The 24,756-nt window shown below is 25.6% G+C and overlaps 1 protein-coding gene across 3 annotated transcripts in view; it reads left to right on the plus strand.

Moving 5' to 3' along the window:
• The window catches only part of LOC136090706 (uncharacterized), an 87,521-nt gene that overhangs the window by 56,700 nt on the left and 6,065 nt on the right, over positions 1-24,756 (plus strand). For 2 of the 3 annotated variants that reach the window (XM_065817545.1, XM_065817546.1), the window contains exons 7-11: positions 815-1,072; positions 8,288-8,587; positions 12,913-13,215; positions 14,715-15,170; positions 22,535-22,577. In XM_065817545.1, coding sequence (XP_065673617.1) covers positions 815-1,072; positions 8,288-8,587; positions 12,913-13,215; positions 14,715-15,170; positions 22,535-22,572 — 1,355 coding nt within the window. In that variant the 3' untranslated portion in view covers positions 22,573-22,577. The remainder of the gene's footprint in view (positions 1-814; positions 1,073-8,287; positions 8,588-12,912; positions 13,216-14,714; positions 15,171-22,534; positions 22,578-24,756) is intronic. The other variant, XM_065817547.1, reaches the window with a different exon arrangement.

Genomic DNA, 24,756 nt, shown 5'->3' on the forward strand with positions numbered 1-24,756 from the left:
ACAAAGAACACTGTTTTGCATAAACTAAAATTTTGAAGACAAGATATTTTTCCAGATTTTGCATTTGCGATCGCTTAATTCAACCCTTGTTGTTACATTAAAATTGTATAAATATATTTTACAAGCACATTGCAATTTAGATTAGTATTACTATATTATCGCTTTCCTAGTTAAAAAAAAAAAAGTTAAATAAAGAAAAATTATTCTTTTTATTGTAGACTTAAAACTGTTGTTTTTTTTGCTTTGCATTATGTAATTTTGTTGCTGAAAATAGCAACCACTCTAAAGAAACAAAAATAATAACAGTAAACGAATTATTTAAATTACTTATTTATTTTTATTTTTTTCTATTTAAATTTCTTTTTATTTTCTATTTTGTTAGTTTAGCTTTTTTTGTTTTTGAAACTTTTTCCATAATGATTAATATTATAAAACTTGCAATTACCTGCGATCAAGTTGTCTAACATAAAATACTCGCATGCAGTCATACAAGACAAAAAACCGTACACTTTTCCTGGGAAGGCTTGGTGTTAGTAATTGCGAAAATGTTAATTTTTCATGTTGAAAAATGCAATTGTTTATGTCAAAAAAAAAAAAAAAAAATTAGAAATGAAGTTTACTAATAGTTATATGTTATATAACTATTACTAATAGTTATATATTATTTATATATTCAATTGTAAATTACACAATTACAACAATTACACATGCATTAAACAATAAATAGTTTTAAAAAAGTATTTAAACAAATATTTAAACAAGAAATAGTTTAAACAATTAAATAATTGTACTATTTTTTGATATTTTTGTTTAGAAAGAGTAACAGATATTCTCATAGTTAATTTTTCCAGAAATTGGATATGTTTTGCAAACGCCTATGAAAAATTGTGTGGTTTATCACCAAACAGTATTGTTCGGCAGATAAATATAAACAGCAGAAGCAATAAATCAAAGATAAAACGTTTGCTAATAGAAATTTATAAATATTATCCTAAAAAATACAAATCAAATATTGAAACTTTAGTTTTAAATGTAAATTGTTTAGAAGCTATGATAGAAATCATTGCATTAGGTAGGTTGGCAATTTTTTTTTATTTACTTGATTTTATTTTGATTGCTAAATCACTATAAAACTAAATGAGTTTATTTATAATGAATTGTTTACTTTAGATTTTATAATTAAAAAAATTAATTTTTGTAATAATTGTAACAATATTACAATAATGTTTTGAATAATAATTATAAATATTAAAATATTATAGTCAATAATAATATCATCTTGATTATGACTTTTTGTTCCTGGTTTCTATAAGATGAACTTCCTTCATCTTCTAAAATAATAAATAGAACATTTATTTTGTATACTTTTTTAAAAAATCACCCTAAAACTTCAATAATATACGAGATCTATCAATACTGGAATTTAAAAAAAATTATAACTCTTACTTTAAATAGACCAATAATTTTTTTTACTTTAAAATATTTATCACTTTTTATAAATAAAAGTAATAAAAATGGATGATATATATTTTATTAATAAAATCAAATCATTTAGTTCGAACAAGTGTTTTCTATCCTTTTTTATACTATGCCCCACCAAGGCTTCATAGAAATAAAATATTTCCCATATTACGTATTCAATTTTTTGATTATTTGCTCAATAGCTTAAATCATGAACTGCAGGAAGAAATCACAAGGAGGTTTTTTATTTAAAACAATAATTCAAGTAAATATAAAATAATCACGTATTCAAGTACAAAACAAATGAAGTTTACTGAGATTCTTGCGCTTGATGCTACTTGCTAATAGATTTTATGTTAGGTTCTAGTTTTGTTACTTTCTGAAATCTTTCTATTCTGTTATATTTTTTGAGGCTAGAAATTAGTTATGGAACTTTGTATGCGTTCAACAAAATATGTAGATGTTAATAATAATTCTGCACAATTTGTAGTACAATTTGTTGTTCTTAGATATTAAATTTACATCTTTTCTAATAATCCAAAATGTGTTATAAAACCAGATAGCTTTGTTTTAGCATCAACAAGAGTATTTTATTGTTCCATAAATTTATTTCTTAAATCTATATCTTTTTCAAAAATGTCAACTAAGTAACTCGCATATGCTAACAGGGTGTTAGCCAGGAAAAAAATTCATACAGCGTTTTTGTGAAATTGGGAATTAAGGTGCAGCCAAAAAAAAAAAAAAGGTCATTACATTCTGTCATTTAAAAAAGTAGATACAATTTTTTAGATACAGTTAAGTTTCATTAAAAATTTTCTATTTTTGCTGGGTTATTCATAGGAATATTTTTCTATTTTATTTTTCAGCAATATTTTTCAATTTTATAAATATTTAATTCTAATTATTCAATTTGTTTCATTTTGAGCAATCTTCTTCAGTTTTCATTTTTAAATTGCTTCTCTTTTTTGTTTAATATTGTACAGAGAAAACAAGAACAAAAGACGATTGTTTGCAGTTTTAATGAATGAATAAATAAATTTACTCATTGAAACTTTGATCTGTTTTAATTTCGTACATCGCTTATAAATACAGTTTTAAAAGGTTTAAACAATTAGTTACATATATATTGTCTTTAATTTTTATTTTCATTTTTAAATTATAAATGTAAAAAAAATGCTAAATAGTATCTAATTTTTAACAAAACATTTTTGACGATTTCCAAGATCCTCTTGTAACTTTTCAACTTGCTAAAACAACTTTTTAATTGATGACAGTAGATAAAAAACATTATACTTTATTTACGGCTCTTTTGAAGGAAAACAGTAAAAAAAAATTATTACAGGTTTGTAAAATCCATAAAATTGTAATTTGCGTAAAATCCAGATGTTTGGCAACCCTAATTATATGGAAAGATTTTAATTATTTCAGTTTTTAAATACTTTAATATTTTAAAACTAAAAATTAAAAAAAAAAATTTTTTAACTTTTTTACATAGGTAATCGTATTATTGTTCATCATATTTTATATTATAATTTTTATCATTAGAGAAATTTAAAAGTTAAAAAACTTATTTAAATTGATAGCTTTTAAATGAAAGTTAAATGAAAGTTTCCGAAATTTTAATAACTTTCAATTGAAAAACTTGGTTAGCTTGCCAATTTCCGTCAAATATAATGCTACCTTAACTTAAATACTCGGTATAGTTAAGGCGATTTACAAATTATTCAAATTTATTCATTTCAAATTCGCGTGATTTTATACGCGGATTATGTCCAAACAAAAGCTTTAAATATAATTTTTTTCGCTTTAGTTTTTTTTAATATTTGAATAAACTTTTCTCTTTTTTATATAATTTTCAAATCCTTTTTTCAAATCGTAATTGTGAATTTAAAGAACACCATTTTGGAGCCTTTAAGATCACTTTCGCTCATCAGCGTTAACATGAATTTAGTTAAAATCTTTTGAAAAAGTGCCTTAAATTGGTATAGATTCTAGTTCTAATCGGTTCTGAGCTATATTAGCTTTATATAGTTATCAAAATACAATATTTCTATCAATTTTAAAATGTAATTGGAATTGTGATTTAAATGAAAAAGCAATTGGGATTTAAAGAAGATGAAAAAAAAAAAAGAATCTACTGTTTGGGTTTTTTTGCTTCGAACATTTATATTTTATGATACTGCAAAGTCTATCATTAAATTTTTTTTGTTTTTTCATGATTCACAGACCTGATCATTTAACGAAAATATGTCGTAGTCAACAAAATATCATACAGACGCTATAGTATTTTAAAATTGCCTTAAACCGAGTAAGTAACAAAGATATTTAAGGGCCAGATATAGATTCTTTCAACGCACGAGGCCAGCAACTAAATTTAATTGGCATATTTAAATATCTAGTAAATTAGGTATTTTAGTAAAAAAATATATTTAAATTCAAAAACTGATTTTTTTTTTTTTTTTTTCTAAATTTACAAATATACATTAAATATCTACGTAAATTTTGTATTTGTAAATTAATTTATATAGATTGTAAATTAATTTATATAGATTGTAAATTAATTTATATAGATAATTTGTGATTATTGTAAATATTAGTTAATAATTAATAATATTATAATATTATTTAATTATCTTCTTTTATGTTTTATGCAAATATAACATAGATAATACATTTCATTGCAAGTTTTTTTTTTTGATTTTTTGTTGTTGTTATTTTCGGTGTACTTTACTAGCTAATTTATTTTACCGAAATTATTAATAAATCTTTTAATATAAAAACGTTATTAACTTATTTTAAATTATAATATTTATTAATCTGCAAATTTTATTTGTAACTTTCCTAACTTAAGATAAACAGCAAGAATGTAAATAAAGAGTTTTTGAATAGCAAAAATAAATTAATAAAATAATTTATTAAACATATTGAACAATCTTAACTGGAGAATAACCGACGTCAATTATAAATTTAAAAAAATGTTTTTTTCTATTTTTGAATGAATGATCTTGCTTGTTAATGATGACACGTTTTTTCACATTAAAAAATTGATCTTAATTCTTAATTCATTAACTTAATTCATTTCCTTGTTGTGCGTATTAATTGCGTTTTTTACTAGTCTAGCGCAACACTTTAAATCTGAGACTGATTTAATTTTTTTTTTTTTAAATACTCTAAAATATGAATTACAGAAACAATGCAGTAGAAACATTTAGCATTCTACTACTTTTTACTAGTTTTTACTTAATACTTTTTCTGTACACTTAAAACTCATAAATGAGTAATCAATAAGTCCTATCCCTCTATTAACTCTCCCTCAATCTATTGAAATCTTAACGTAACCTCCACAACAATTACAATACACAATCTATGAATATTTATTGTTGTGTCTTCTCCTATGAGTATTATAACAACAACACACTACAAAAATTCGTTTACGTACATAGTTTATTATGTAGCAATGACCAAATTATAACTCAAACAGTGAGAAAATTGCGTGATTACGCATTTTTATTTTATGTTAAAATAGTTAACTTTTAAATTTAAAACAAATAAATTAAAAAAACTAAGAAAAAACTTTTTCGACAAATTCGTTGCATTGTTTAGATCATCGGTCCCAGGTTAAATTATCTTTCTAATAGTGAAAGAATTCTGTAAATCTGACACACCGCTCATGGGATGTCTTAGATTTACTAAAAATTGCTTAATTAAATTTTTGTGCAGAGGGTAAAAATAAATAAAAAAATTGTTTAAAATAAATTTAAAAAAATATTTTTAAATATATTTTTAAATTTATTTAAAAAAAAAAATAGTTTTTTTTTATTTTGGCGCTCACTTAGTGCACTGGTAGCAAGTGTACATAAAATCATTGTCGAAATACAACACAATATTGGAAACACATGTTGGTTTTGATGCTAAAAGTGTAAAACATTTTGATCATGTACTGACAATTTTATATAACCACTAATTTCTTTTTTTAAATCTAAACTTATTGTTTTGTCACTATCATTTCCTGAATCATCATCTTCATCGTCAAATGATAACTTTAAATTTTTTTGATTTGATTGTCACCTTTTTAACTAGAATTATTTCACAAACTTTTTTTGTTAGGCAAAAATCCAACAGAAATTCCTTCACGCATTTAAAAATTTTTTTTTCTCATACTTTTTAAAGAATTAAAAATTTTTTATAGTTTGAATCCAAAAAAGTGATATATAATAAAAACGAATTGTTCTCTAAATCAAATGAGTCTTTATAAGTTTTTAAAGATTCTAATAAATGCAATTTTAAAAGCATAATTAAAAGAGGGGTTTCACTTTTTTTCTTATTTAGTTGCTTCTCAAGGTACTTTATACTTGAAATAATTAAAGAACATGTTGCATAAGTATCGCCTGACGGTAAAATACTTACTTGATTAAAGCTTGCTAATGCTTTTACCTTTTCTTTTAAGTTATCTATTTCATCTTCATCACGTAAATTTTTTTTCATATCTTTGTATTGTTGTTTAGAGTTAAAGATATCTTTAATGTAGGAGTGAAGTTTAAGTATTCTTTCTTCCATGAGAAACGTGGAGTGCCAACAAGTTTTCACATCTTGAATCAAATGAAGTGCGTGATTTCCTTGTCGCATTTGACTTTCTTCTAATAAATCATTAAGTTGAGATGAATAATTGAAAGGTGTAACAATTTTTCTGCACTTAGCTTTTGCAATAAAAAAGAATTTAGATGAACTATTATTTTTACCTTCTTCAACTAAATCTATGACATTTTTTACTACTAACTGCAAAACAAGCCCCATGCAATCTTATTGATTGAATGTTTAAACCAACTTTTAAAGAATTGGATAGGTTACTGGTGTCGGATACTACACCCATGATTTTATCATCTACCTTGAATTTTTCTAAAATTTTCATTGCATATTAATGTGGCATACGAAACAATAGCGATGCGAAGCAACTGTTCGAAGTCACTATTAACCCAGTTAACGGTAAATTTATTTCCTCATTCTCTTTTCTTTGTGCACTTTCAATACAAGCAGCACAGCAATGTGTTCCAAGCTCAATAGTATTGTTGTTTTAGTTGACTGTTTATCGTATTTCATTAGGAACACCAGTATTGTTTCTAAAAAAATCTAGATATTCCACGCTTATTTTTGACTTTATCCAAACTTTGGAAACAACATCCGCATCTATAGTCCCATAAAGTTATTTCACTCATTTTTAGTTTAATCTTGAAAAAATTTAAACCAAGTTTATTCAAACTGTTAATCTTTTAATTTTGAAACTTTATAATTTTAAACAATAAACTTTTTTATATGCCCGTTTGGAATTCTCTTCCGTTGGAAATTCTCTTCAATAACATTAAGTTAACAATACAGACGATTAAGTCTAACGTCTTGGAAAATTGCGAGATTTCTTTTTAATTTTTTTTATATTAAATTAATTTTAATGGTTAATTAATTATTATATATAAATAATTATAATTAGTTAATCGTACGCAGTCAAAATAATCGTTTTATAGTTTTATAGTCAAAATAATCGTTTTATAGTAATTTTAGACATTTAAACATAAACCAAAAGGGGCAAAAACATGATAATTATACACCTAACATCTTTAATAAAAAACTTTAATTGTCTAAATTTTACAATCTAATTATCATAAATAAATATATTAACATTATAAAAACGTAGAACTAATTTACGAGTTCTTACATCAAAAAGTGATTGGAGGTGTTACATAAAGGAAATCTGAATAAAGTTCCCGCACAAAACATAACTTTTAAAAATGTTGCGCTATCTATTTTTTATAAATTTGTTTCACTTAGTTATTTTTATTATTTCATATAGTTTAATTATAAATTAAAAACTATTTTTCTTGAAAACTTGAAAAACTCTGAAAAGCAAACCTTTTAATTCATGCGCTTTAGTAAATTACAACTGTTAATTGTAACTTGCAACAATTCATAAAGATAAATGAATAAACTTGTAATCTCTAACCTCTTCACAACTAAAAAAACCTAAAATGTAACCTCTTCACAACTAACGCATAACAAGAATTATAAAAATTATTTTTGTGTTATAGTCATAATTAGGGCGCCGACCTGGTTTTCTTTCCCAGGCGGCGTAAAGGTTATTGGTACCCAAGCTAGTATTGTTTAGGCTAAAATTATTTAGTCGACTAACTTGAATTAACTAAAAAGTATTATTTTTAGTTAGACTAAAAAGTTAGTCAACTAATTTTAGTTAACTAAAACATTAGTAGTCAACTAATTTTAGTAAGACTTAAAAGTCAGTTGGGTAATTTTACTTAACTAAAAAGTTAGTCAGCTAGTTTTAGTTACGGTTTTTTTAGTTTAGTTAGTTATGATATATAGTTTCGGTTACAACTTTATATAGCTTTATGTTTTGCCTTCAAATGTGCTTAAAGATGAGTTTGTTTCATTGGTCTAGCATTTTTGGTTTAGGAGGCAAATTGATGATTATTCATCATGAACAATAGTTATGAAACAAATTTTCAATACTCTTTCAAGTACTTGTGCTTATTTTAAAATATTTTAAAATTGCACTATTAATAAGCAGAAAAAAAATACTATTTAAAAAAATTTTCCTGGAAAACTATTTTGAAATGTGATTGTTAAGATATTAGTTTAAATAATTCCTTTTTAGTAAATATTTTTTTAGTACTTGATTTTTTTTTATTCCCTTTATTCATCCTAATGCCCTCCCACTGTACATTTGTAATGCCCCTCTCCCATGTTAGTTTCTCTCTTAAAACATTTTAACAACTAGTTAAAATGTTTTAAGAGAGAACTTTTTTTTTGTTTGTTGCAGAAGCAGAAGTTGACATTTATTCAGTTCTTCGCAATCAAGAGTGTAAAGTGCAATTTTGTAAAAACATTGGATCAGATTGGAGAGTGTTAGGTGGTTTTTTATCCATACCAGATTATATACTAGAGTCAATTGAACAAGACTGTAAAGAAAATGAAGATAGAGCATTTAAAATGCTTAGCCATTGGATTATATTGAATAAAAATAATTCAGATAATGCAAGCACTTTAAGAAGTGCATTATGTCGAATGAATAAATTGAGTTTAATTGAGCCTATCACAAATAATTTAATAGACACCACAGGTATTAATTTATTTCTAATAATTATAATAAACATTGAAATATATAAAATTTGTAAAATATTTTTATAAATATGTTAGTTTGAACAGTGGAGTCATGATCAAAGTCATTTAATGTACCTAATTACTTTTTATAATGGCAGCCAACCTATCTTTTGTTCCTTAATTTCAAAGAAATCCTGTGTTATATGTTCTTTATCATTATTTATGATATTATGATAATATTTAAATAAAGTAAAAAAATAGTCAAAAGGCAAATGAGTATGCAATGAATATTATATTTGAGTAAAAAACTAAAAATTACTTTTTTTTCTTATATATATATATATATATATATATATATATATATATATATATATATATATATATATATAATTATTTATAATAATATAACTTTTTATTATCTAATTTATTATCAGTCGCACTCCTTGTATGACCTTGCATAAAAATTATTTTAATAATTGTAGGATAAACCAAAGAAAATAAAAGTATAAACTAAAGTATTTTATTAATTTTAAAGCATCTCAGTTAATAGTTCAAACTTAATTAATTTAAAAGCGTTCCAATTAATAGTTTAATGCTAATAACTTTTTAACTGTTTTTGTAGAATATTGGATGATAAATGAAATGCGATTGTCATATTGATGTTAGTAGAAAGTTCAAATCTAATGTTTTATTTGCTTTGTAGACATTTAAAAATATCAGATTCAAGTTTTTAAATAATTAAGTTTTGAAGTAATAAGGCTTGAATTAAATAACTTTAATTTTTTAAGTTTTTCGTATGAAATACTTTTAAACTATAATAAAAGCATAATAATTTTATGCTTTCATTTTTTCTTGTTTTTAAATCTTTAATTTTTTTTTTTTTTTTTTCAGTTTTCATTTCTCTTTCCATTTTATAGTTTGTTAATGTTTAATTTTAGTTTAAGTTTACATTTGTTCATTCAGGGCATTTTTCAAACATGCTAATTTTAAATGCGCAATGTGTCATGGTCAAATTGTCAAAACAAAATACTGTGTACATGGTTATATAATGCCTTCATGAGAAGGCTTTATAAATTTATATATATATATATATATATATATATATATATATATATATATATATATATATATATATATATATATATATATATATATATATTTATGTTTGTGTTTGTGTGTGTGTATTGTACACAAATTGCCTTCAAATTTTTTTATATAACTAATCAAGTCTTTATTGAAAATCAGAGCTTTATATAATAAGGAAATACTTCCCTCAATGAACAAATAATCCAATTGTATGCTTAAGTACTAAAGTATAAATGTAAAATTAAATGTTAGAAGTCTTTCTTTTAATTAAAAGAGTGACAAAAAAAGATCTGACCAAACCAAAACCCTCAGTTGATTACAATGTTTTAAGAAAGGGAAAGTTATGCTTTTTTTTTTACTGTTGCAAACCAAGGTAATAAGGGGTTGTCCATAAAGTAAGTACGCTCATAGGAGAGGGAGGGGGAGGTCTTCAAAAAGCATACGAAAGCATATGGTAATAATTTTTGTAATTTACAATATATTTCAACAAAATTTAAAATCTGTCGATAAATTTAAATCTAGTTTTAGATGGTAAAGTTTATAATTTTACTACATATGGGCAGGGGGCGGGCAAGTGTTTAAGGGTTTTTTGTTCCCAGTCCTCCGCCATCCCAATTTTATGCAAGGCCTTCTCATTTAGCATAGGTATAAACATACTTAAATTTGGAGTTTGCACTATGTGCGAAAGTGTCCTATCTGGAACATCAAAAAATCCTGTGGGCGCCCATGCACACAAGTCACACCTTATATACAGCCCTGAGTAAGGTGTATTTCAGGCAACTTATTTGTTGAGTCGACAAAAAAGAGGTTTAAATAATGTCGTGGCTAATGGATTGGAGGAGAAATTGGAGTCCCCCCAAAAAAATGTGTCATTAGGGTCTCAAAATCTTCCAAATTTTACCGCTAGGTTTTGCTCAAATAAAAAGCTCCTTAAATTAGTATAAGAGCACAAAATTTGCTGTTTCCAAACCCCCAACCCCCTTCCCTCCAATTAAGGGGTATGGGTCGCCTACCCTCGGCACCGGGCTTTAGCCTTTGTTTTCAATATTACTGATCTTGTGTAAATCTCGTTTTTTACAGACTTACTAAGGAGAGGTGCCTTAAAAAAGGTCACTTTTAGTATAGTTTATTTTTATTTGATTCGTTATTAAATAAAAAAAAAGTACAATATGGCTTAACTGAGAGTCGAACTCTGGTCTTCGCTGTCGATATCCTTAACATAAATCTCAAGCAAATACTTTAATAACGTATAATTTAACTTTATTAAAATTAATATTTGTATATATATTTAAAGACGTTTTTAAATTGCGCAAACAAAGCGCTTTGGGGTTGTCTAAGGTATCTAAGGTTCCTCTACCTTTTTTTTTCAATAAACTTTTTTATTGACAAAAAACAGTTGAGTGGGGGGGGGGGGAGTATTTGAAAAACATGCATACTTTTTAAAGGGGATGGGGACTTAAAAGTAGGCATGACAACAGGGAGAGTAAAAGTCAAATTTCAAAATTTGAACTATCTCAAAAAGTTTATTTGAAGTGAATGTTCTGCGCTTTTGACTTACATGGTCCAAGTGCAGAACTTTATTAAGTTGCTGCACAAAAGTGTGCAGAAAAAAAAAAAAAAAAAAAAAAAACTAAAAAAAAAAAAAGTTTTGTCACTGAGATGAACCTCAAACCCTTGGTTTACTAGCCTGAAGCAGAAATCACTTAGCCATGCTAGCATTGCTAGTTGTGAGAAAAATGTATTTATTAAATAATATTTTTGCATTTATATATCAGAATAGCTATTTAAAATTGTTATCATGTTTAGACTAGCAATGTTAATTTATACTTTTTTACACAGAACTATTGGGATGAAAAAATAACATTAAACAGACTGAAAAGTACTAATTAATTAACTCAAAGAAGCTTAGAAAATTTTAAACATTAAAATTGTTTTTAAAAAATTTTAAAAGCAAAATTGTTCCATAACATTGAGGGTGGTCAATAAAAGATTACGATGTGTTACGAGGAGGGAGGGGGTAAAAAAGTGTCAAAATTGCAAAAAAAACAACCCCAAAAGTTATTTTTTCAATTTTATGAAATTTTCTTAAAAAAAGTTTAATATTTACCAACAATAAATTAAAGATCCATTTCCAGAGTAAAATAAGGTTATGCAATAAAGTTCTTGATGAAAATAATATTTTATGATAATGCGTTTTTACATTTATGCCATATAGTAATATGATTGTAAGGTTTCCAATGTTGCAAACCCAACAAATTAACAACAAAAGTATGCTACCTTTGTCTCTGCAAAAAGTATGTAGTTTTATCACACAATGGTAAAAACTAACATTTGAATAAAAAAAAAAAATGTCAGCATTTAAAAAAAATCTTATGATCTTTATGTGAAACAGAAGACAAGGAAACTATAATGGCTTTTTGTTTTTTGTTTTGTATTTTTAGTAATTTTAGTAGGTAATAAATTATTTTTAACTAAAGAAAAACTTAGTTATTAATTGTTGTGTTAACTAATTAAATGGGAGAGATCTTTTACATCTTTTACAGTCTTTGACATCATAATCCAACAACAACAACAAAAATCTTGAAAACAACAAAAATATTGAGAACAACAAATAGTTTATATATTAAAAATATAGTTATGATTGTTTGAGAATCTTTTAATTCACAAAAAAATTCCTTTTTTATAATATTGTTCTTAATATGTTGTAATATTAAAATAACAATAATATCATTAGAGTTATGACTTTTTTTTTCATGATGATTAACTTTTTTAAATGTTTTTTTTGAGATTATATAAGGTTTAAAATACTTCTTAAAAAAGTCTTCTTAAGACTTAATTACAATATATATATATATATAAGACTTAATATATATATATATATATATATATATATATATATATATATATATATATATATATATATATATATATATATATATATATATATATATGTATATATATATATATATATATATATATATATATATATATATATATATATATATATATATATATATATATATATATATATATATATATTAATAACTTAAATATATGCTATAATAACTTTGTTTATATACTAGTAAATAATATTTTATTTAATATTTATAAATTTGAAAAAATATTGATCTCTAATGGGCAATAATAATAAACAAAAGGATTTAATTTATTATATAGTTCCATTAATAATAAAAGCTAATCATTCAGTTTAAATGCTTTTTTTGAAACAAAAAGTTGATAAAAGTTTTTTTTTTTCAGAAACCAAAGTTGACATTTATACAATTTTTCGTAATCAAGAATATAAAGTGCAATTTTGTAAATACATTGGATCAGATTGGAAAGTGTTAGGTGGTTTTTTATCCATACCAGATTATATACTAGAGTCAATTGAACAAGACTGTAAAGAAAATGAAGATAAAGCTTATGAAATGCTTAACCATTGGATAAAGTTGAATGAATATGATGTAAATAATGCAGACAAATTAAAAAGAGCATTTAGTCAAATTAATAAATTGTGGTTACTCGAGCCTATAGTAGATGATTCATTAGAAAACACTGGAGGTATTTATTCAATTTTATTTACCATAATAAACTTTGCTATCGGCAATATATATATATATATATATATATATATATATATATATATATATATATATATATATATATATATATATATATATATATATATATATATATATAGATACATATATATATACATATATATATACATATATATATATATATATATATATATATATATATATATATATATATATATATATATATATATATATATATATATATATATATATATATATATATATATTGATTCAAGTTTTTACACCTTGAATCAATATATTTTTATACATTGAATTAATTTTTTTTTTTTTTTTTAATAAAAATTGATTAAAGTTTTTACACCAAAATCCATTTTTAAGTTACTCCAATTATGATAAAAACAAGGTTTTCTATTTACATTACAAAAAAACGTTCAAAAGAAAAAAAAAAGTTTTCTAATCACTTTTGAATTCCTATAAATTATTAATGTTATTTAAACCTATTTCCATATTTTTTGCTGGAGCTTTTTTCAGGGTTTTTCTTGGCATAACGAACTTTGTCTATGGTTACCAGTCTCATTTATTTTTCTACTTCACTAATGTATCTATGGATAAACTCCTGCATCATGCTTCCTTTACTTTCTACATGATCGTTTACTATAATCAAAGTTTTTGCATATGCTATAGACTGGTTGTAATATGATTGAGTTTGCCAGAAAGATGGTTGAAGTGACAACCAATTGCATATTCTTTCTTCTGTAAAACCATTTACTGCAAAAATAAAGTAGGAAAACTCGTTAACTAACATCGCCAATTTTGGTGGAATACTAGCCGTTGTGCTATCTACGTGTATTATATCTTTGATATCCACTTTCGGCTTATTTTCAATTTTGTAATCAGATGCCTTTAAAGATGGCATTTTGTAAAATAAAATTGATTTGGGGATTAGTGTTCTATGTTTATCAGGAACTTTATAATCTAGAAGCGAAAGAGGTATCAAAGTTGAGTCTATGTACCAAGAGTGTTTTAATATTGAGTCAATGACTTTATCTACAACTCCTTTTACTTGGCAAGCATCATTATACAGAGTCATTTGATGTAGAGGTGTAATATCAAGCTATGGGGCTTTAATAGGATTGTGACTTTGCAAGTACAATGGAGCATAAAAGCAACAAATAAACTCCACAATTCCGTATACTTGAGCTTTTAGGTCTTCCTCTTTTATCAAAAAAACTAGTTGTTTAGATAGCAGATCTTTGAAAGATAACTTTGTAAAATAAAGAGCTGAGCTAAGAAATCTTGCATGATGAACTGCTCCTGGTTTTTTATTTTAACAATTCCTGATTTCAATAAATAAATAATCAAAAGCTCTGCTAGTTCTTTCTTCCCTAGCAATATTTTACTTTTTAATATATTTTTTGCAAATATTATTTGTAATTAATTACTTAAACATTTTTTACATAATTTGTATTTATTTTAGTTTGTTGTCTTAAATTGATTTAGTTTCTTTCGATATTCTGCACAAGTTTATCCACGAATTGTCTCACGATTGGAAAGCATTTTATTTTATTGAACACTATATCAAAAAGGAAAATTTGGAAAAATATTTCAGAAAATGTCACAAAAGTCCAAAAAATTTCACAAAATATTGGAAATTATCGGAAAATGATGAAATACTTCAAAATATGACAGAATATGAACCAGCAAAGTTAGAGACTATAATAAAATCAAAATTTCAAATAAAAAGTCCAAAAAATTTCACAAAATATTGGAAATTATTGGAAAATGATGAAATATTTCAAAATATGACAGAATATGAACCAGCAAAGTTAGAGATTATAATAAAATCAAAATTTGATTATTGGATAAATAATTTTAACTGTAAACTAACATATAAAATATTAATAAATGCTTTGAAGTTGATCAACAGAAAATACCTAGTTAAATTACTGAGAGAAGGTAAAATATATAATGTAATTTAAGGAATAATACTATGTGTTTTGTTGTTATATAAATATTTTAGAATTAGTTTTATATATTATAATATATTATTTTTATTATTATTGATGATATTTTTATTATAAATTGAAAAAAAAATACATAAGTAAGTATTAATCTATTATTTACTTAAGTTTTTTTCTTGCATAATTGTTACTTTATTTTAAGTTTTTTTAAGCCTTGAGTTGGTTTAATCAGTTTATTAGTTTTTAATTGATTAATTAGAATGAAATAAAAATTGTCAAAAAAAAGATTTTTATATGAGTCCAGTGCTGTAACTACAAGTTCTGGGCCTTCAGCCAACACCCTCATTCCTTCTTCTCCACCTCTCACAATAGTATTCCATAGTAGCACCCACTTAAGAAAAAACCTATGTACTAATAAAAAGAAAAAAAAGTCCTAGAAACCTCTGCAGCCCCATTATTTTTCGCCTTGCAGGAGTGTGCTCCTCTCTAGTTATGCCACTGTTTGAGTTGCTCAAAAGTAATAGATTGTTTGGTATAATAAGTTATAACATAGTAAGGACATATAAGTTGTGCAAATTAATTTTAATTTTTTGATGAAACCATGCTAGCTTGTATACTATTATGTTTGATCAAGTTTTGAAATTAACTGTAAATTAATATGTACAAGCAAATATTTTAAATGATTTACTGTTGTTTGCTCATTTGTTACTTAGTAGACCATTAGTGGCAGCCGTCAAAAGTGACTAGCCGATGACTAGCTACTATATCACATTTTGAAAAGTTATGGGTTTGCCATTGCTTCAAAATGTATGGCTGATTCGTACTAACAGGCATGAATCTTTAAGAGTTATCATTGGTGTGTGAGTTCTGCTGCGTCTGTAGTAAACAAGTCAGTCAGTATACTCAATGTGTCAGTCTCTATATTTTATTTTATAAATGTATTCTTGCATGTGTGTTAAAAATTAAAAGAAAAATATAAAATGTATATTTTTCTTTTAATTTTTAACACACATGCAAATATTGTCGACCTCAAGCTGTTAGAGGTCGGCGTCAGGTCGGCAAAAAAAATTTGACACAAAAGGTTTACCATAAAACAAAAAATAGGGTTGTTGATATTTTGCCATCCTCAAACACTTTTAGGTCAGCAGTTATAATATAATTTTATGTACTCAAGAAATGTCGCTTAAACATTTATTTTATAATAAATTGCAGAAAAACTTTAATGAAGAATATAATAGAGCTACAATTTGTGAGTTAATGGCACAATCTGCCGATAATTAAAACTTACAAAAGTATTATTTTACATTTTAATTTTAATAGACTTTCAAAAAATAAAGATTAACAATGAAATGAAAATAACTAGCTAGTATAACAGCCTATTCATGTTAGCTTGTATAACAGCCTACTCATGTTAGCTCGTTTAACAGCCTACTACAGCTCTACTCATGCTGTTTTTGTGCATAAAGTAACTAAAAGTCACTTTTGCTACTTTAAACACACTTTACAAGTCACATTTACCTAGCTCTACATGCCCAGCGATTCGCATCGCTTGATTGGGCGTGTATGGCTCTGTATTTTTGCTCAATACTATAGCTAGTAACTTTGTTGTTGGGTGGTGATGATCTTTTGTGAAAATTTGTGACTTTATATAAAAGTCTAATATTATTTAGAAAAAAAAACTTAACAAGTATTTATATAAGTCTAATACTATTTAGACACTAATTATTGTAAAATGCATGCTTAGCTATAGTTCCTATAATAAGTAATAAAAGTAAAAAAAACAAGATTGTAGGAGAAAAAATGCTTCAAATCTTTTTAAAAAAAATTTCTAGAATGACATTATAAAGGGTTGCCATAAAGTATGTATCCTAAAAATATAGAAATTTGATCCGTTCCGCTCTTGCCATGCATACTTTTAAATTTTCTCTCCCATAAAAAGTGTCTGCTTTTGAAATTACCTCTCTCCCTTTTTTTAAATTAAAAGAGTTATAATTTGGAGTAAAAAACATTTTTTAAGAAATTTTTTTTTCAGCCGTCATCCATAATGTACACTGGTCATAAGTAAAAAAAAAACAAGGGCTATTATATAAAGTGCATATGCAGGTATGGGGGTTACCCAAACACATAAGAATGCATACAAAAAGAGAGGGATATTAAAGACTTCTACATAGGCAGAAGAGAGGGATTGTGTAAATCATACAGGTGTTTGCATGAGAGTGGGGTCCTAAATTAGTGGTTTACCACGTGCATACTAAATTGGTCCATTTTAGACTTTTTTTTAATTTTATGTGGAGTTTTTACCAGTGACAGCATTTGATTTAAAAATGCTAAACACCAAAAATCTTATGCTTAGGACGACTTTTAGATCCTCCAAAAACCATTGGAAGTTTGAAGAGCAAATTGCGCAAATGTTATGCAAGGTTTGTTTTCACTAAATCTTGTTGTTTCTAAGTGGGGTTTACACAATCAATTTGTTAATCATTAAGAAATAGTTTGAATAATTTACGACTATTTGTACGCAAAAGATTTATTAAAATATTAATAAATATACAATTGATCACCCTGCTGAAATGTCATTTTATCGTTTTTTAAAAATTTATTTCAGTTGACTAATATTATTTTTTAAAGTTTTTCAATGTTTCAACTTGACCATGCTCTCTCTTCTGGATTAAAGCATTTGTCTTTGATATCTCTTATAAGCTTGATACCTCATTATGCAATATCATTGACTCAAGAAAAATTGCATACAAATTTTTTTGCAACATTGAAGTCTTCGAATTTGTTCCAATGCTCTGATGGAATGTTTAGCTATTCTGGGTGTCTGTTTAATTTTAATAAATGAAAAAGCAACCATGAAAAAAAAGTTTTCTTTGTCACACTAAATAATAATCAGAGTTTTTTGTTTTTTAAGGAATGAATACTTTAGGTCTTAATTACTTTCATAGCTTTTTTCTGCATAACAAGTCATCAAATAAATAAAAGGCAACAAGCTCCTTAAATAAGCTTCCAAGGTATTGTTCAATGGACTTCATAGTTTCTTCTGCACTTTCAAGGTCAATTGATTTAAATTTCTTTATTAAAGGAAAGTAAAACAGGTTGTAAGCATGTAAAAGTACTTTCTCTAAAAAAAGGCAAATGCACTTGGTCATCCTTTTCATCATTAAGTTTACAAATACAAAAGAGTACAAATATTTTTGTATATTAAATGGCTTTTGACACCCATCTTGCATGACGATCAAAACCGACATAGCGAAAGTAGAAACCTCTTTTAATATGTCCCCCAGAGGTGTGGTGGTTCTAAAAAGCCAGTGTGGGATAACAACGAATAAACACTTTTTTGTCTTTTTAAGGTAAAAAAGTTTTTAATTAAAAATTTTTGTTAGCATAATTATTTTTAAATAAACTCGATATGTTCAAATGACCATAAAAAAAATACTAGAGCCTTAAAATTTTTAAAAAGCTATTTAATTTTTCTTTTTTAATTAAAAACTTTTTAAAAATAAAAAATATATATATATGTATAGATATACATTTTATTTTTATATTTGTAATATATATATATATATATATATATATATATATATATATATATATATATATATATATATATGTATATATATATATGAAGACCACACGGGTAAAACCACAGATGTCCACTTTTTGAAAATTTTGAGTTTTAGATATTTTTATGATATTCTAGTACTAAGCTATTTTAATTTAAAAATCCATAACAAAAAACTATGTTATAAGGTTCAATGGTCATTTTAAAAAAAGGCCAACTTTGACACAACCACTGATGTCCAATGTTTACTTGGTTAAAAATGCAGTTGTCCATGTTATTTATAACTAAACCAATAATAATAAAATAATAAGTCACGTGACCAACATTTATCATTAAAGAAAATATGGAGGCGGATAATCTAAACAACCCTAAAGTCACAGAAAAACCTAAAAAAAAGGCAGTCAATGGAAGAAAAAGAGAGTTTACTCGAGATCTGAGATTAAAAAATCATGTTATAGGAATACCATGTAACTGTGTTACTCTGAAGTGTTTTGAAGTTACAACAGAAGATGACAGAATAAAAGTTATATCATATTTCAACAACTTGAAAACAAAGGATGAGCAGGATTTGTATATTTCTCTTATATCTGTTCATAACATTAAGCGTCGACGAAGCAGAAATTTAATAATTGAACAATCTAAATTTCATAGCTATTCGTATAAGTACCACCTGAACATTGTTAGAGATAAGAGTTCTACAAAAGTATGTGTGTGTATCAAAGCATTCATATCTATATTTGGTTTAACTGAAAATCGTGTAAGGCGAATCAAGGAAGTTCTTTCAGCCACAGGTATATAAAAGTAAATTGTAATATATATATGTATATATATATATATATATATATATATATATATATATATATATATATATATATATATATATATATATTGTATACATCTTTATAAACAATGGAAAAATAATATAATAAGATGTTTTTATTAAGAATTTTTTTTTAATGACACAAACTTTGTTTTGTCATGTTATTTCAATTACTTTCTTTTCAATCATTAGGTCTACCTTGTAAAGACATGAGAGGACATCATAAAAACCAAAAGCATGCTTTTTCTGTTGAAAACATTGATATGATAGTGCAGCATATCAAGTCATTTCGAGGACAATCTTCTCATTATGCTAGAACAAAATCTACCAGACTTTACCTTCCAGAAGACTTAAATATTTTTAAAATGTACTGCATGTTTAAAGAAAAGTATCCTTTAGAAAAGTGTTCCTATGAAAGTTATCGTAAAATTTCTAATTCAAAGTTTAACATTTCATTTGGATATCCTAGAAAGGACACCTGTTCATTTTGTGATTTAACAAAGAAAAAAATAGTTGCAATAGATTGTCAAGTACCTATTGACTCACTTGCTGCTAATAATTTGTTAAGAAACAAAAATGCTTTGAATGGATCTCTTGAACTTCATCAGAGAAAAGCTGAAATATTTTACCAAAGAAAAAGAACTGCACGTTTACAAGCTCAGCAAACTTTAGACTGTGCAACAATCTGCTTTGATTTCCAAAAAAATCTGAAATGCCCAAACATTTCAACTCAAGATGTATACTACTCCAGGCAACTGTCATTTTACTCTTTCAACATTCACATACTTTCTACTCAAAAAGTATATTTTTATTGCTATGATGAAACTGTAGGCAACAAAGGCTCTGATGATGTATGTTCTATGCTTCATGATTTTTTTAATTGTCATTTACCTAAAAATGTAAAGCATATCAAATTGTTTTGTGATTCCTGTGCAGGACAAAATAAAAACTGGACAGTTTTGCGTTTCTTTTATTATTTAGTTCATAAGATAGAAAGGTTTGACAGCATAACAGTTTCATATCCTATTAGAGGTCATTCCTACATGGAATGTGACAGAGATATGGCTATTATTAATCAGAAGTTTCCAGCAGAAACACCAGAGGATTGGAGAAGTGTTTTCCAGGCATCTCGCAAAAAACCAGAGCCATTCAACATTATAAATATGACACAAGAAAAGTTTCTGAAGTTTACAGAGTTTTTAAAGCCAAGCTTTTTAGTTGTTTGTCCATTTAAGACACGTTCACTCAGAGAAGTTGAAATATCAAAGGCTAATTCTGACTTAATTATGTGTAGGGAAAACTGGAGTGGTATATTAAGTTCTATGCGTGTTACATCCCGTAGGTCTAGATCATGTTCTGGTTCAATAAGAGGGAGAAGATTGACCCGATCTAAACATGTCTTTGAAGTGCCTGATAAGCTAATACAAGCATACATAGCCCCTTTTGCCACTTTCTTTTGAAAAATTCAAAGACTTATTAAAACTAAAAAAATTTATAAGTGAACAAAATAAGTCTTTCTATGATCACTTACCAGTTGATAACCTACTTGTCCAGGAATCAGAACCAGAGCAAATCTCTGACTCAGAGTAAGAGAATGTCAAAAAATATTGTAAAACTATTTAGAAAACATATATCTATATATTTGTAGAAATATTTTGTTGAAAATATAAATAACATTTATTTTTATTAAGGGTTTTTTCTCAATGGGGTGTTTGTCTGGGCTATAGAATTTTAAGGCAAAGTGATGGATTACAGACAATATGGTAGATGGGGTTGTGGAAACAATTTTTTGCATGGGTACTTTTTATAAAGTTTGTAAAAATTTGATGAGTTATTTGATTTGTATTATCTACTACTATGTACTTTTAACAAAATAAGTGCTCTAAAGGTTACAAGTTAATCTAGTTTACAAGCTGCTGAATTTACAACGGAAAAATCACAGATGTCCAAATTGAGTGTCTTGACTTCGAATGGACACTGTGAATAAATATTATTTGTAATTAGCAAAAAGACTGCATTTATATATTGTGTTTAGACTATAATGTCATAAAAAAACACTTTGGAATGAATAGATTATCAATGAACTGATATCTGATGTCTCTAAACACAAAATTTCATTTTTCTCAAAATGAGAAAAATGTGACATCTGTGGTTTTACCTGTGTGGTCTTCATATATATATATATATATATATATATATATATATATATATATATATATATATATATATATATATATATATATATATATATATATATATATATATATATATATATATATATATATATATATATGTATATATTTATATATATATATATATATATATTTATATATATATATCAGGGATGCTGAGTCCCAAAAAGGACTCCGGATTTGAAAGTCAAAAAAAGATTACTTTATCCTAGATTTTGGTATCCAGGAGCTCTAAAAATATAAATAAGTTTATGGACTACTAATAGGAAAAAAAATTAAGACTTTTAGGTTAGAGGAACAATCATTTTTTGAGTCCGGAGTCCTTAGGTATAATGGCGGCAAGGACTCCGGGCTTAAAAACAATAAGTTTCAAGTCATTAAATTAAATCTCATGAATTTTTTTATTATAGCAGATAATAAGTCAACAAACATATTTAGAGCTTCTGGACACTACAGACTTTGGAAAAGTAGAGATATAAAGCCAGAGTCCTTTTGGGACTCCGCATCCCTGATATATATATATATATATATATATATATATATATATATATATATATATATATATATATGTATATATATATATATATATATATATATATACACACACATTTTTTACTATTAATCAAAATAAAATATATATTTTATATATTCATATATATGAATATATATATATATATATATATATATATATATATATATATATATATATATATATATATATATATATATATATATATATATATATATATATAAAATACTACATACTAAATATATTCATATTTTAGATTTGCATTTGAAGTATTTAGCGAAGTTATCTCATTAAATCAGGTGACGTTTTTAATCAATTTTTGTTCTTCTATTTTAAACAAATATTATGTATTAAAACTCTCTATATAAATAACACAGGTCTACAAAAAATTTATTGCATTAAATTTTACATCTGCTCTTACATAATTTTGATATGCTGAATTCTTATCTTGCATCAGATTTTTATGGAAGCTACATTTCTTGCATTAATTATTTTCTTATTTTGCAAATTGTTAGAAATAATTCTGAAAAATAGATTTGATACTTATTTTAAAATAATGTTTTTTTAAAATGAACATTTTATAAATATCAAAGTCCTACCATACTCCTATCAAAGTCATCAACCTTTTATTGATTGATAAAAATGCAATGCTTTACTTAAGTTTTAAAAAAGATTGCAAATACTATTGTTTCATTAAAACTATTTAAGCAAACAGAAACTAATAAAGGGTTTATTTACAATATTTTGCATGCCCACTATGAGATAATTGCAATTGGGCCATTCTTTTTTATCCAGTGTTGGTGTCTCACTCAACTGTCCCACTTACAGAGATAACATAAAAATTTTGTACAACTTTTCTGCTGACCAAGGAGAAATTTAACCATTTTTAGATCTACACAAATAATCCAGTTGTGATTATGATCTTTAATCCATTTTAATCTCATAGTAAGTCTCTCACAAATAAACAGCATGACCAATTGGTACGTAACTATATTGTAACGTAAAAATATTGACCCAATTGGTACAAAACCTAAAAATTTTCCATTGTGTAAAAAAGAGCATTTGAGGCTTTACTTTGAGCTACCAATAAAAAGTCTCCATTCTTTTTTTTTTTTTTTTTTTTTATGTTATTCACCTCCTCAAGGCCGAGAAGGCCGCTACAGATGAGGAGGCTACTTAATAGTGGTTATAACCCTCTCTTAACTCTATAACTCTGAAACACGAACCTTGACGAACAAGGCCGCTGCGCGGAGAAACAAGTTGAGCGCGGTACTACCAGGGACGTGGTGGGGATCGAACTCGGAACCTTTTGCTTATGAAGCTAGCGCTTTACCACTACATCACTACCGCATTTTATTCTGTTGGGTTGTATATGGAAATATCCAACTTTAATAAGAGACCTGAAATTTCATGACAGTAAACAAATAAATTGACTTTTCAAAAAAAGTTAACAGAAAGTTAAAAAGTTTATTGTTTAAAAATGTTAATTAAATGAAACAATGTTTATTTTTTTTAAATTAATGAATTGGTTATTGCAAAAAAAACTTGAGCTTTTCAACAAAACAGAGCTTGTTTAGAAACCGTACTCACCAAATAGAGACTAGAAACAGTTAACACTAAACAGAGATTCAACTTTTGAAAAACAAAAAAAAAATCAGTTAAATTATTTCATGCAGGAGAAAAAAAGTTTTTTGCTTGTAGACCTGTGTAATATATATAAATAGCACAACAGTCAATAATAAAATAAGTTTTGAGTTTTTTATGGTTATTCATAAAATGTATATAGTGTTTAAAGGGCAGTATATTTACTTGTTAAGGTTTGTGAAAGGATTGGTAGGGGACAAGTAATATGTGATATAATGATCCAAAAGCTAAAAACATATTTAAAAACTGAAAACTTTATGAAAAGATATTTTTGACTTTTTTATTTTACAACAGAAGTTTGAAACAAAAGTCTCAAACGTCTCTTGTGAAATGTCTAATGTAAAAGCTTAATGATAAAGTCAAATAGGATAATATTGAGGTTTATTGAATGCTTGTTTGTTTGGGTTATACCAGAGAAAAGCAATTACAAACAGAACAAGTTGAGTAACAAAAGAGTCAAATACAGCAAAGTTTTGAACAAAATATCCTGAAATCTCAACTTTTAAATATTTTGGAACAACAGTTTGTTGACCAATAAAAACAGATCAACTATCTTTTAAAAGTTACTGTTGACGTTACCGTATTAATATACTAAATGAATTAGTTTTCAAATATTTATCAGAATCAGATGAAGTTTGTCTTTGCAAACTTTGTCACAAGCATAGCCTTAGTCTACACACCAAATAATGCTTTCTTACCTTTTCAATATCATGAAAATCAAGGTCATTAAACATGTTTTTCTCCATTTTTAACAAATCAAACTATAATTGTTAGTTATGATTTTGAGTAACTAGATTTTTGAAATTTTTTTTTCCTTTTTTGGCCTCACTTAAT

Source organism: Hydra vulgaris, chromosome 14 (assembly GCF_038396675.1).
Source record: "Hydra vulgaris chromosome 14, alternate assembly HydraT2T_AEP".
Taxonomy (NCBI): domain Eukaryota; kingdom Metazoa; phylum Cnidaria; class Hydrozoa; order Anthoathecata; family Hydridae; genus Hydra; species Hydra vulgaris.